Here is a 15,332-nt window from a genome sequence, read left to right on the forward strand (position 1 = left end):
GTATTTTCCTTTCAAAAAAATACATGATGTATTGATGTATTAAGATCATATAATCTTCATTTTTCATTTTTCTTTTTTATTTCACCACACTTGTAGCAACCACCACCGCGCGCCGCCACCACCGGCCTCCGCCTCCGCCACCACCAACCACCGCCTCCTTAAATCAACCCAACTGAAAAATCCCATCTTTGTCAAAGATTTTCTTTTATTAATCATATTTCCACGTTAATTAATTCCCAATCAATTATTAAAATTCCTAAATCACATTTTTTCCAATATTAACTACCACCTTGCCCCCATCCACCAACCTTTCTTCTTCTTCAATAACCCCCTCCCCCGGCCACACACCATCGATTGACTTAATTTGAAGGGTAGGGTGATTTCTTCATTGTTTTTAGAATGAAGAAAAAACACATTTGAAAAGCGATTCGTGCATTTCTATCGAGCTTAATGTTAATTTTCAATTAAATCGTGATTGGTTTCCCATTTTAGTTTTGTCGGCAAGATTATCGGTTTAGTTGCTTAATTGATTGGTGGGTATGTAAATGTTGAATCTTGAAAAGTACCCGAGAAACTAAAGTTCACATTTTTCTTATTCTTGAGATGAGAATTGGGAATTGAGTTTTGAAGTTTAAAAGGAATTGAATTTCATAAAGCTATCGGTATCATCACAGAACACTTTGATTGAGTAAGAAAACAGATGCGACAACGTTGCTTCGGTGGTGGGGGAAGGTTGGCGGGGACGATGGTTGTGGAGGTGGGTGGGAGGTAAGTTGGGGGAGGGATTCGATTGGGGTGATTGGGGGGGGGGGGGGGGGGGAAGAGGAGCGGGAGGTGGTGATTACAGTGATGGTGGTGGAGGTGGCGATCGTGGGGGCGGGGATTCGGTTATTGATTTCGGTGGGGTGGGGAAGAGGAAAGCGAGGTGGGGAAGAGGAGCGGGTGGGGGTGCGGGGGTGCATTTTTATTTTATTTTTTTAATTATATATTATTTTTATTTTAATTTTTAATTGTATAATAATATATATATATATATATATATCAGCGGGCCCATCTTTTTGTATTTTTCACTCTTTTAATTTTTTTTTTTTTCCATGTCAGCATTTAGGGTTGTATTTAATTGAGACGTAAGTTATTAAGGGGGGTTATATAAATACAACTTAAATTTAGTTCTTTAAAATGAATTTTCGTGCCAAGTTCACGAATGAAGTGATGTCTTTTCTCTTTCCCTTTTCTCGTGTTACATCACTTATATACGACAAATGAAGTTTTGGTTGGAACAATTAAAGGGATGGGTCCCGTCCAGTACGTATTCATTATCCAATGGACTGCTTTGGCACCATGTTGAAGTTGGAGGATGCATTACAGTGCAATTATGCTTGCCATTTCATATATTCCCCTTTTCTTACGTTGAAGTTCTCTTTTCAGAAATCAACTATACATAAACAATAGTCTCTTGTACGTGAACTAATGCCTCTTTAGCGATTCAATAGGAAAATTATTCCTTCATATAAAGTGTGAATCTGTTTGATTCAAGAGAATAAATTTTGAATATTTTTTCATATGAACTCCTAAGCAAGTTCATTAACAGTTCGAATGTCAATTAGTATGACGTACAAATTGAAACTACAATATTGCCGATATCAATATGTACAGAACACATATCCCAACAACTTCCGTTATCGTCCAGCGGTTAGGATATCTGGCTTTCACCCAGGAGACCCGGGTTCGATTCCCGGTAACGGAATTTTTTTGTTCTTCCTAATCGCTCTTATGGGTGGGGAAAAAAAAAACTTTTCTTTGAAGTCAAGGAAATCCCTTGAACTCCTATATGTAAATGGTTTTTATTCAAGTCCTTTTTGTCAAATTCTAGCTAAACTTTCACCTTGTTAATAAGAGTTCGGTTCCCACCTTCTAATCCCCTCCCACATTTACCCTTCCCACCTTCTAATTCCCTCCCGCATTTACCCTTCGCTTACCCTATGTAATTCAAAAATACTTCTCTTAACAAACAATCTTTAATTTGTAAGGTTCTGCTAAATTTTCTTTCTTTTTGTATGATATTGTAGTTATAAGCATTATTTTCGTTTAGTTTAGAAAGTTTTCTCTATTAATTTTATAATCATAGCATCTGTAGAAGAGAATAAAATTGACTACACAAAAGCAATGGCGTATGCACATAAGCGTGTCGATATTTATAGAAGAGAATAAAGATATTAATATCACATCTGCAGGTAAGAGATAGTCTTGACCTATTGGTTAAGTTCTTTTTCAAGCTACAAGAGGACGTGAGTTCGATACTACATAGCCGCAATTTTAAGCCACAAAGGTCACATTTGCCAAAAATATACTTAGGTTGTTCGAACCTACAACATCGGACAACAAAATCATGCGCTGAACCAATACTCCAAGTGACGCCCAATGTTCAGGGCTGTCATTTTTTTTTCCGACAAAGCGATGTCGCCTAACAACCCTTGGTTCAACGTGGGTCAACCCCTGCATAGAATTTTAATTCCATTTAAAAGATCAAGTATTAATAGAGCGTAATAAGTCAGTCAACCGCTAACTGAAGGATAATTTAGATAATCTGAGAATTTGAAAATTTGGACCTATAAAAACAAGAGGAAATGGCTCAATATTTAATTTACAATTTGAATAAAAGAAAATGATTTTCGGAAAAATCGTTATTTTTAAGTTATTTTCATATATCTTATGTATAGAAATTAAAATTAATAAAACATTAAAGTTATAATTCTCCTGTCCTATAATTTTCCAATTAAAGAGAAAGGAACAAGTGGCTAAAGGGCAAATAGATGATAAAGATGAAGCTGACATGGAACTAATAGTAGCTTCCTTGTCTTGCTATTAAATTCATTGGGCACTATCCAATTCAAAGGCTTGAACAATCCCAGCTAGGCTATTAAATTCTTTGAAGATATCATTTTTATATATTTTCTCTCCTTTTTCCTCTTTTGTAAGTGGATTTTCTCAGCGGATTTTCAACCTCTGCTTCAGGAAGTGTCACTAGCTAGGCTAGGTTTCCTTTTCTTAATCATTTTTGTTGTGTAAATTGGTCTTGAAGTTTTATTACGATTTTACTTCACAAATTGATCTTCTCCAAAACATTTTGTTCGTCCTAAAATTGGTCTAACATTTTGTTATGAGTTAGTGACTCCATTAAGTTGATATGTCCTTGAATGACAAGTGTTAGGCAGTGAATGATGCTAATAATGGAGAAATTTTGTATACAATTTTTTTGACAATTTAAAGCATCAAAGGTGTACAATGAAACTTAGAAATCAACGCACCCCAAACAAATGGAACCAAAGCGAATAGTTACTTAAGTATTTGTGCTTTCTCTTTTGAGATTCCAATGTTTTGTAACTAGGAAATGCTTCCACTGCTACATTATCAACACGTTGTCACTCTGTACAATTGATCAGAAGCCAGCAACATGGAAGGATGAAAACCAAATGACCATCTCCTCTGTTATCGCCTCTGTTTTGAGAGATAACTTCTTTCCATCTTCCATCGAAAATCGACAAACTGGACACGTTTTTTGGGCTCCATTTAACCACCTATCGACACATTCGCGATGAAATTCGTGTAGGCAAGGCAAGATTTTACTGTCATCTCCATCCTTCAATCTTGATAAGCACACACAACATCTTTCTCCAGCCACTTCATGATAAACTCTCGACTTATTCTGACTATTATTACTAGCTTGAATCACCTTTAACATCAATATATCCTTGAATGTAGAGATTGAGATCAACAACTTTTTGAAAGCCATTTGGGTTTAGGAGAACAAAGGAGAAACATTTTGATGTGTGATATATAAGTGGGATGGTATATAGGAGAAATGTCAAGGAAATAGTGGTTGCTATGTTAATTTGCGTGGGTTGGAAGAGTGGTTAGGGATTTTAGAGTAGCACCAACAAAGACTGCAACTTCTAGCCATTATTTTAGGACATGCGACTGTTGAGTTCCAACTCTTTTAACTTAATTATTCAGTCATGTTTAACAGAAATGTATTTGTTGAGTTCCTAAAACTGATAGCCCAATTGCCAAGTTACACAGAAATGAAGAATTGATAAGGCTGCTTGAACTGTCACTTAGTATTCTTATTTAGACATGCCAAAAGGCTTTCCGGACTAATTGAATATTTATTGGTAAAAAGTCTTCTATACATATCTCTCACCAACCTTAGTAGCAGTTAAAAGGCATCAAAATTTTCTGTTGCTTGAAAACGACATCATTACTGTTTCACCTTTCCACATTCTTTTCTTTTGGTTTTTATCTTGTGTTCGTTATCATCTTTGGACCCAATTAATCTAGATTTACGACGGGATGGGAAGTCTCACATTGGAGTAAAGTACTTACAAAAGCAAGTCTATTTTCGGGGATGGAAAGGTATTTATGAGTTGCCAGTCTTACCACCCCCATCAAAAACTATGATGGTCACTATTTCATCTTTCAAAACAAGGACATTAGCAATCCTGCCCCAATAAGCTAATTAAGATGGGGCAATTCGCAGGAATGCCCTATTTTGGGGTGGTCTTTAATTTTTACCCATTAAATTGGTGGTCTTTAATTTTTGTCTTTCGCTAGAACCCATTGGTTTCGGATTCGAACCTCCGCTCAGTCAAAAATTAAAAAAAAAATCGCAATATAGAGGTTTGGATTCGCAAGACATAATTTTGCCTTCAAAACTGCTTGAAGGAAAATTACTCGCTTGCGAAATTCTTGTTTTTTTTTCTTGGGGTGCTCAAACTCAAAACCTCGGGGTATTAGGTGAAGGACAAAAATTAAAGACCACCCCAAAAGAAGGGCAATCCGCACAAAAAATTGATTAAGATGTGACACTTGCAGACCAAATATTGGGAAATTTGGATACTAGAGTACGAAAACAAAAGAAAAATAGCCAGGCACAAGTGTCCGAAAATAGATCTAAAAGAAACTGCCCTATAGTAGAGAAGTCAATTGTTTCCTCTTAGCCAATTCATTATTCCCTAAAATTTGACAATATAGTTTAGATTATCACACAATTATTGTTTTCTTTCATTTTAACCAAAACAATATTATTGTTTTCTTTTTTCCCGCTAAATAAATCACTCTTTAACGAGAAAGAATAACAAAAGTACAGAGAAAAGGTCCAGGCCATGATCCAAGATAATGGACTAATAGAGTAGCAAATATATTTAACTCAAAGCAAGATAGACACATCCGAAGTCCAATTAAGAGACCCAAATTGGGTCCGGTCAACCTTGGTAAAGGAATGAAGGATGGAGAAAATTCGACCCCATACATGTGCTACCAAATGATAATATTCTCTTATTAAGGTTTATATTTCAACTTTAAGCCACTGATTTCACTCGATAAACACACGTATTCGCTCATTCGAGAATCTTGACAGTGACGTTCAGGGATAGGGATATGTGCAACTATATGCAGCAAAAGATCAATTCTCTAGAGAACAAGTTTTAGGTGATCGATTTCAACTAGTAATAACGTGAAAAGTATCTTTGTAATGCTCTTGAGATTTAGAATTGAAATTGTAAACTGATCAAGACTTTTATTGATGAACTGATTATTACGATAGCTCCAATACAATGGGAGAAATGATTACAAACAATAATGGAACCCTAACTACATTCCATTTGGAATCTTTTTTTTTTTTTTCGCAGATTGTCCTTCGATGGGGGTGGTCTTTAATTTTTATCCTTCAAATGGGTGGTCTTTAATTTTTATCTTTCGCCTAATACCCTTAGGTTCTGGTTCGAATCCCAACTTAGTAAAAATAAAAAAGAAATTTTCGCAAGGCGTTGCAGAATTTTGCACAATTCTGTGTCTGTCCATGCAAAACTCTGTCAGGCCAAAATTCTGCCTTGCGAATCCAAACTCTACCTGATGAATTTTTTAAAATTTTTGACTGAGCGGGGGTTCAAATCCGAAACTAAGGGATTTTTAGCGAAGGACAAAAATTAAAGACCACCAATTAGAGGGACAAAAATTAAAGTCCACCCCCAGCGGAGGACAATCCTGCAAATTGCCCATTTGGAATTACCAGTAATTGCTAAGCCCAATAACTCTAGGCCCAAGTCGTTATAACAACTCAGTCCGCCTAACAACCCAAATGATCTCAGCCGTTGATAACTAACCGACTTTTCCCTTCTAATCTTAGCAGCCCTTTTATTTAATGACGCTGATCGCCACGTGTCACGATCTGAGCCCTTCCTACACCTTTACCCAAATGATCCCCAATTCATACACGATCCCTAATTCCTATACTCAGTTGATAACAATCTTGCATACGATTTAAACTTGTTTAGTTACTTAACCTATAAAATTTTGCTATTGATCAGGTAAGCATACACATTGCATTAGTGCTCTTTTGCTATCAAGAGATCATTCTTTTCAAGATTGGAAACTAAACCAATTTTTTTCTGTTTTTGCCCCTCTTTTCCGTCGGTTGAATTAAGGATTGATTTGGATTAAAAAACTTTACTTTCTTTCTATATCAAGTACAACAACAACAACATAGTAACCCCACCATGTGGGTCTAGGAAGGTGTGTGGAGATCATACCCTGCCTTCTGAGGTAGTTCTATATCAAGTAGTCATGCACATAAAGATGGACGGATGGATCAGAGGGAATAGGATCTCTTGATCTCTTACAATTATAATAGAAAAAAAATGTCTTTTCAAAATCTCTTATGTGTTTTTTTTAGATTTCTTATGTGTAAAAAATAAAAATCTCTTGTAAAAAAGTCATAAAATTAAAAAAAAAATGTAAAGGATCAAAAATAACTGTTACTACATTTCATTGAAACAGCTAGATGGGGCATAGGGCTAGGCTAAGATACTCTTCTTTTTTTTTGTCAGCAAGCAATAGAGATAAATTGTCGTTTTAGCTTCCATAGCCAAAGTGGACCATAAACCTCACACATGGTGTATCAAAGTAGCTGGATATACCATTGTGAGACATACATTTGTATCACAATTGGCACTCGATATTATCCTTGATTTATGCTACATGGCTTGAGGGGCGTTTTGCGGGATGATAAAATGTTCACATTGATTCACTCAATTAAAACTGCAACTGTCTAAATACGGCAATATACTAATGCCTCCACCATAAAGATTTACTAGTAAAAGTCGTGGGCTAATCCCAAACCAGACTGCACAAAAATATATATTTGAGCACAGAGAAAAAAACCATTTTCAGATGTCAGAATATTCCCTGTATGTACATCACGAGAGAGATTCTCACATCACATGCATGTATACAGTTGTACAGTAACCATGTAAACGAATGAACCAATACAACTCTGGCTCATTTATACACAGTGAACCTATGTGTTAAAGAATAACTTTACAGCATCGAAGATTTAAACACACAAGAAACTCTCACGTATCAAGTAACAACATGAACCACTAACTCCGTATAATGCTTTCTAATATTTTTAATGCTAAAACGCCAACTTTAGCTTCTTACGATTCCATGAATTGAGTGGTTGGAGGGCTTATTTTCGTCTTGTCTATACCTGCATGGCGTAATACAATACATCTGCATCATTAATTTGTGAATCATTTAATTAAAAATATAAACTTAATACAATCACAAGGAAGTCAGACTAGGAATTAATCCATGCTGCTAAATGCCCAAAAGATAGGTAAAGAAATTAAAATGCAATTCCCAGCCAAATCTCGTTAACACAAAGTACCACAAACATATATGAAATAGGGAGTGGGATTTTCTAGTGAAGCATACCATGTGTCCCACGTATCTCCACTTCACGCAATTCTTGGACAAGAGCACAGCAACAGCACATTAAATGAGAGAGAAAATCATCAACACAGCCTCCCTGAAAAGAAAAGAAAAGAAAATCACCAGGGGCAATGAGATCTCAAGGGTATTCAATTCATTATATAGCAAATAAAAAGAAACATTATTGACACAACATGCATGATCAGGTTCAAATTTTTAATAACTGCTTCTCTTTACCATGATGTTTAGCTTTTTCCGAAGCTTCCTTCTGATGCAACAAGTGTAACAACAGCAGGATAATATCAAGGAATAAGCCATTAATTCATTACAAGCATCCGCTGAAGCTGCATTTTGCACATTCAAAAGTTTTTTTGGTTAGCTTCAACGTATCAAACAAAATAAACTGTAAACCCCAAGCAGAACTACAGCAGTTAATAAAGTAGGCAAGAAAACAGTTCTTGAATTTTCAATCGAAGAAGATAGTAATAAGATATCTAATTATGCTCACAGAATTTGAATCGTACTACAGACAATTCAACTTAAAGGTAGGCATGACAATTTCAAGATTTTACGGTGAACCAACTAACAAGACATACCAATGACCTTACAGTTTTTATTTCTAGCAGGATCGATGCAATTAAAAAGGAAGAAATGCTAGTCTTAAAAGAGGGACTGACCAACCTTTGATGGTCCAAAGACTTAAATCAAACTTCAGAAACTGCTCATCAAGTTCCTGAAGTTGAAAATAGTTGACATGCCTGCTTATACCTAGTTCTGTTTGATTACCTCAAGTTCAGAAAATCTCTCAACGAACAAAGGAAACATAAGTTTGATAATATGTGACTGTAATTTGAAAGTCCTTGCTGAAGACTACATCATACTCAGAATTAACTTTCACCGAAGTCAACGCTTGACAAAAAACAGTATACTCTAATGTTAAACTAAACTAAACGCAAGGCGTACTATATTTGCTTTTACAATTTGCATAGCAATTCAAACTTGTTATGTCTGTCAATCAGCCACTTTCAGAAAAGAAAAAAATGGCAAGAGTTAATAATTTAACCAGTTTTTAATTTATTTTAAGAAAAAGAAAAAAGATTGATGAAATCTAGAAAAGGGAGATTCAATTTTCACTCCTAATCACTCACAGCTAGAGCTTTTAATAGACAAGAATGTTTGAGTTGAATATAAAGCCACTTACATATATGCCTGTCCGCAGCAACACTGGCAACTTTAGAAAATGTACCACAAGGAAAGAAAAGGGTTTTAATACCTGCATAGTAAAGACACAATGTCAACTAGGAATACCTTGACATTGACACTAACATAATGATATCGTCCCAAAAATGATGGAACAGATAATTCTGTAACTTCAAGGAAATTGCACTTGGTGTCATTACAAATCATCCTCCCTTCATGACCATGCACTAGATCAACTACAACTACAGGATGCAGTATCTGTTCTGCCTGATCTTTCAGATGACCGCGTCATTTATAAAATGGCATCGTAGGCCGTAATAACAGCAAGAAGAACAGTACTAATAGAGATAATATGATTTAAAAAGAAGACATTTGTACTGCAGAGTCCCATTTCATCCACATTATGGAACCCCTCCAGCTGTTTCGAGCAAGAATGACACAAACAAGATATATCTCTGGACCTATCGTTGCAATTTAAATTAGTTGTTTCTTGGGAATAAATACTTTTGTACCATTCACCACTCAAATGTGAATCAGATCCCCGAGTACCTATAGAAAGGAGTGTCCACTTCGTAAGAGCCCATAGAAGGAATTCTTAAATAAAATATTCTCACTTGTTAAATTGTACTCCCTCCGTCCCATAATAAGTGTCACCTTAGCCGAAAACACGCATATTAAGAAAGCAATAATGCAATGTGAAGTTTACCAAATTACCCTTATATAATAAAAATAAATTACTTTTACCTTTTGATTAGAGCATGCACAAGAAGTAAACCTTTTGACATTGGGAATCCAACAATACCAAGTTACTATGTGGCTTTTCCAATCATCATTTAGATGTTACTTTATTGTCTAAGGGTAGAATTGAAAAAAACTGGTCAATTTATGTCTTGGTTTCCTAAGGTGACACTTATTATAGGACAAATTTTTTTGGCTAAGGTGACACTTATTATGGGACGGAGGGAGTACCAAATATCAACATTCCAAATTCAGAGGTCAACAACGACAAGATACTCTGTGTCATCCGACACGTGGGGTCTGGGGAAGGTACAGTGTACGCAGACCTTACCCCTACCTTGGAAGTAGAGAGGTTGTTTCCGATAAACCCTCGGCTCAAGGAAAAAACAAATTCAGAGTCGTACTTAGAAGGTCTTTTATTTGAGGTGCAGAAAGGAGAATTAGAAAAATTACCATGTCCAATTAAGCAATCAAATGGCAGTAAAAATAGTCTACGCAAAGGTAGAGGTCACTTAAGGATCATATGCTTATCGTCATTCTCTCCTTATTTGCAATAAACTCTATCCTTATCCTTGCGTTCGTTTAGCTCAAGTAAGATTATTTGCAACTACTTCTAATACATAAGTTTGACAACCTTGTGTCCAGTCTCTTTCTATGCACTCTGACAGTTCTCATTCTAATTCAAAGGTATGTCACCTTGTTGGTAAATTTAGACGTTATTGGCCAAGTTTCATTTGCTTGGTGAAGATAATCTGTCTATGTTAATGCAGATATCAAATGCTATCTGAAGACGTGAAAAAAGGACCTCTCACACTAATGGTTGTTATCAAGGGCTTTCAAGCGTCAAAACATTGTTCTTTCCTTTTTAGCGTGACGGGAATGAAAAATCACAAGAAACACGCCATGGAGAATATACAACAGTGTTCTTGAACATACACAAGAGAGGTTCTGAACAGCAGCCAAGCAGATCTGAATGCCACTCTTCATATCGATGTGAACCCTTTGAAGTCAGCAGGTCATGTCTGGACGTAACTGATGAAGTGTTTCTGTAAATATTTTTAAGCATTCAAAAGAATCAGTAGAAGGCAGGAAATATGGACCCTTGCCTAACACTTGATTTATGAATTTATGAGATACTACAGCTTCCAACAGAAAATTACAGTTTAGCTACCAAACTTTAGCAACTTACCTCGAAGTTGACCGTTTCTCATCACTTTTAGCATAATCATCATAATATATCTTCTCAGTATCAACATTTGAGTAACTCTGATCCAACTTTTTGGGAGGTTTGGCAGGTGAACTCTTCAATGATAGAGAGTTAGTGGCAACTACTTCTGTGACATCCAGAAGATGCTGAATGAATTCACACTGACCTACATCTAAATTAGCTTGTGAGCGTTGTAATTCTAGTTGGAGTTTTTCATTTTCTTTTTGAATTGCCTCATTGATAGGCACTCGTGGGTAAGAACAAGAAAGATTCTTCGTTAATATTACTGTATCATCTTTAGAAGGCTCTGGTTTCATAATCACTTCTTGCACCTTCATATCTTCAGCCGCCAGTGTGTATTCATGCTGGTCCATTTCAATATATTGCAACCGTTCCTATCAACATATGGGAAGTAAGATCTATCAACTTGGAAGCTAATAGATATAAGTTATTTTGAACACAAAGTGTACGTATGTATACATATATATTCTCTTTCAAATTGTGAGAGATAGCAGCCAAATAAAGCTTCAACGTGCCTGAGTCGATATTAGATAGAAGAACAATGATATTAGGTAAAGTAGCAGGTTACTCTAATTTTAACAGATGCACTGTCTTGTAACCAGTGCAATTTTCTCTTGCTCAAACGTGATAAGAAGCTCTCACCTTAAGGGGAAAGAGATTCTACCAAGATGGTTGAAATAGTAAAACAACACTACAACGCCTTCTTCGTTGTAATAGACTCAAAATAGTCGAGGGTTTAGGATTTGGCATAGTGGTCAAGGAAGTTAGTGTAAAACCTCGGATATCAGGGTTCAGATCTGGCCGAAGACAAAAAAACTCTAGATGATTTCTTCCGATCTGCCTAATTTTGGTGGGCAGAGTTACCCGGTAGATTTGCCGGTGGGGTAGAAAGTACCCGATTCAAGCTGGCCCATACACCCACCGTTATCAAAAAAAAAGAAAAAAGATAACTCATATATAGCTTCAATTACAAAAGTGTATGGCCTGCTGTCATTTATATTCCGAGAAAAGATTACTTGTCCATATGGAGATTTACCAAACAGTCTATAGTCCCATTGTAATGAAAGGACCTAATGGCTGTTAAAAGAACTTTCTACAACCTAGCCTCAACTGTGCTCATCATCTGTTATGTTTGAAAAGGCGGAGATAAGAAAATCAAAGTTATGGTGCAGGGAAAGAGAAAGGTAAACATCTTCAAACCCTATGATAAATGATTCGTTAATATCCAACAAGTATTGGGGCCAAATCAGTTTTTGAGGCAATAATCCCACACATCAGGACATGGAACACAAAATGATGTCAAGCTCTCTATTTGACAAAATGAATTCCATTTCCAGATTTTTACACCAACTTCTTCACCATGATTAGTAGTAAGCAACAATTTATTACTGTAACGCCATCCATTTGCGGAATCCATCCAAGACTTTTTCAAAAGGGCACACCTAGTAGACCGTCTGCTCGTGCACTCACGTTATCCTTAGGCGCTACAGTTTGGCTCTGGCGTGTCATGATAATTTTTTCCTCAATCATCTCCGTTGATTGTAAACCAGCCCAAATCTCCAACATATGACCTACCTGATAACCTTACGAAAGAAAGGACTACTTCTCAGAGAATGTATTAGAAGCTAATTTACAGTAAAACCTGCGATAGTTGAATGTGCTTTATAATTTCCAGTTTCCACAGGAAAGCTATAAAGAATATAGCTATGCTTCTTACTCTTCTTCTTCTTTTTTCCACAATCATCTCGTAGATTGTAAACCAGCCCAAATCTCCGACACATGACCTACCTGATAATCTTATGGAAAAGAGACTATTTATCAGATAACTATATTTTGCAGGAAGCAAAATGTATTAGAAGCTATTGTACAGTAAAATCTGTGATAGTTAATGCACTTTATGATTTCCATAAGATTGCTATAAAGAATATAGCTGTCTCATATTTTTTTTTTTCCCAATCATCTCGTAAATTGTACACCAGCCCAAAATCTCAGACACATGACCTACCTGATAACCTTACTAAAAATGGACTATCTCTCATAGAACTCTATTTGGCAGGATCCAAAATGTATCCAAAGCTATTGTATACTAGTTGATCCAACTTTGAGGTTTCCCCAGGAAAGCTAAAAAGAATAAACTGTTGGATTTAGTGACACTATTGTTGATTTTTTTTTTTTTTTTACTTGTTCCATGATAGAAACATATTCATGCTTTTGATGGTTATGGCAAAGCAAGGAAACCGGGAGCCAAACGCCAAATCTGTCACTATTTTAATCAGTGCCATAAAAAAAAGATTGAATAGCAATTAACCGAAAAATCAAGCAATATCTGATGAAAGAAAATGACCTCATATCATAGGTATCCAACAAGGCAGTAACCTGACCAAGTATTGAACAGTGACCAATTATTCTGACTTCAAATCATGAGCTTATCAACTCGAACATACTCCAACCATTTCATCAACAAAAATGAGAAAGAACAAATATAGATCTTAAGATAGAAGAGCAATGAAACAAATATGGAATCATATAAAGCTGAACAGCAAACAGTATGGACAAATAAAAGAGCAAGGTATCCATACCCTGACTCGAGCATTATCCACCAAAGTGATAAGAGGAATAATCTTCAAGTATTGATCAATCTCATTCTGAGCCCTGCGAAACTGGTATACAATGTTCCAGCCCATAGCCAACAGATAAAGGTAGCTCCTGTCCTGACAACTCTTGACTAATATATAAGACCTCCTTAATGCATCTTCAAGTTGTTCCAATGGCTCTCGGGTTTCCGGATACCTCTTAAGTTCAGTAATCTTGAGCTGCTCCAATAAATTTCCAATTAACTTGAGATGCTGTGCAAACTGCCTGCAATTTCTCTTATGCATCCGTGCTGTAGTAGCAGCTTTCACAATCATCCCAATTAGCCTCACAGCATCTATACCAGTAAGCTGAGCGACATTTGCAACGTCCCCAAAATGTTCCCATGAAGCCATATGTAAATCCCAGATTATTCCCTCAACTCACTCTTATTTTCAGTTCAATAAGAAGCACATCTCCAGATCAACAGAATGACCACTATACAAAAAAACCAAGATTTCTCAACCAGTTCTTTTAATCAGGCAAGTCAAATTCATTAAGTAAAATTCCTGGAGAATAACATTGCTGACTTAATATAGTGTTCTATAAACATCAGTTTTGCATAATTCATCAGATTCAAGCTCCAGTCAATGTTGCAGACATGCAGTACCATCAAAATACACTCAAAAGGATTGCTTGCAATAGATCCAGTAGTAGAAGTGCAACTGCAATGGAAGCTTGAAAATATGAGTCAATGAGTTATCAAAAATAGTCTAAGATTCTATTATACCTCTTCACTTTTCTTTTCGACAAAAATGATAAAGGCAAAGAAAAACAAATATAATAAGGGAATTAAGTATATCGTTTGACTGAAAATGGAAAAAGAAATTGACACATTTTTCAATAGAACTCCTTTAAAGTTGCAACAACGAAAATTACCTGAATTAACGGTGACGCCGTCAACTCACTGTACTACACCGCAATGTATTCCTTTCCTTCCAAGCTAAACCTACAATGAAATTCAATTCACCATTTACACAAAAAAATTCAAAAGGAAAAAAAAAACATCCATGCATATATTCACACTAACGCTGTACAAGCGATTTAAGCAAATGTACAAGTTTTTAAAACTCGAAGCAACAAAAAATTCCGTGATTTCTTATTTCGATGCGACAGAGTAGCTAGCTTTAAAAAAGTCGTTAATGCAATTTCCTATGAAGTCAAATAAGAAAAGGTGAAAATAGAGAGGAAATGGACATATGGTTTTGTGTGATTTACAGTCATAGCTTTGCGAGAAGAAGGTTCAGTTTTGGAACGATTGTTAGTTCACAGAATTTGCTTTTCCGTGAAGAAGCAGATAAACACTACTACTACTAGTCACGGTTCTGTTCGGTGTGTCTTGTCTGGGAGCTCCGTTATCTGCACTGTTAACAAAGTGAGAGAGAAGATACTTTTATTTGGCCGAGACTGCATATACATTCAATATGCTGTTACTCTAAATTGACTGAAATACCCTCAACGTTTTTGTTCTTTTTCGTTATGTGCCACTGTCGTTTGGTACATGGTATTAGCTGTGATATTCCAGCACAAACTGTAGGATAAATTTATATCATGTACCAAACAGAGTAAAAAGTGCATCACAAACTTAAAGATGGGATATCCCATCTTATCTCATTAATTTTGGGATTAATTTATTCCATCTAGGAGGGATTATTTTATTCCATCTCCTAGATGGAATAAATTAGTCCCAAGAGATGGGATAAATTAATCTAATCCTGAGATAATTTTGCTTACGTACCAACCGACCCCTAACCGGTTTTGGAAT

At 36.0% G+C, this 15,332-nt stretch overlaps 1 protein-coding gene and 1 non-coding gene across 3 annotated transcripts; one reads left to right on the forward strand and one right to left on the reverse strand.

Annotated features, from left to right (window-relative positions):
- The first annotated feature begins 1,675 nt into the window (after positions 1 to 1,675).
- TRNAE-UUC (transfer RNA glutamic acid (anticodon UUC)) lies at positions 1,676 to 1,747 on the forward strand. The gene has a single exon. It is a non-coding gene; the product is annotated as a tRNA-Glu (tRNA).
- Positions 1,748 to 7,178: 5,431 nt separating this feature from the next.
- LOC132046411 (protein MID1-COMPLEMENTING ACTIVITY 1-like) lies at positions 7,179 to 14,961 on the reverse strand. Of its 2 annotated transcripts, none has more exons than XM_059437035.1 (9): positions 14,786 to 14,961; positions 14,447 to 14,516; positions 13,516 to 14,232; positions 10,898 to 11,310; positions 10,645 to 10,754; positions 8,972 to 9,043; positions 8,008 to 8,114; positions 7,774 to 7,867; positions 7,179 to 7,546 (listed from the first exon to the last, which is right to left on the reverse strand). In XM_059437035.1, the coding sequence occupies exons 3-9, from the start codon at positions 13,921 to 13,923 to the stop codon at positions 7,494 to 7,496; spliced, it is 1,257 nt and encodes a 418-aa protein (XP_059293018.1). In that variant the 5' UTR covers positions 13,924 to 14,232; positions 14,447 to 14,516; positions 14,786 to 14,961; the 3' UTR covers positions 7,179 to 7,493. The 2 variants fall into 2 exon arrangements, with proteins under 2 accessions (XP_059293018.1, XP_059293019.1); XM_059437036.1 differs by having other exon boundaries at positions 14,882 to 14,954.
- Between the last annotated feature and the right edge of the window lie 371 nt (positions 14,962 to 15,332).

The sequence above is a fragment of the Lycium ferocissimum genome, chromosome 2 (assembly GCF_029784015.1).
Source record: "Lycium ferocissimum isolate CSIRO_LF1 chromosome 2, AGI_CSIRO_Lferr_CH_V1, whole genome shotgun sequence".
Classification (NCBI taxonomy): domain Eukaryota; kingdom Viridiplantae; phylum Streptophyta; class Magnoliopsida; order Solanales; family Solanaceae; genus Lycium; species Lycium ferocissimum.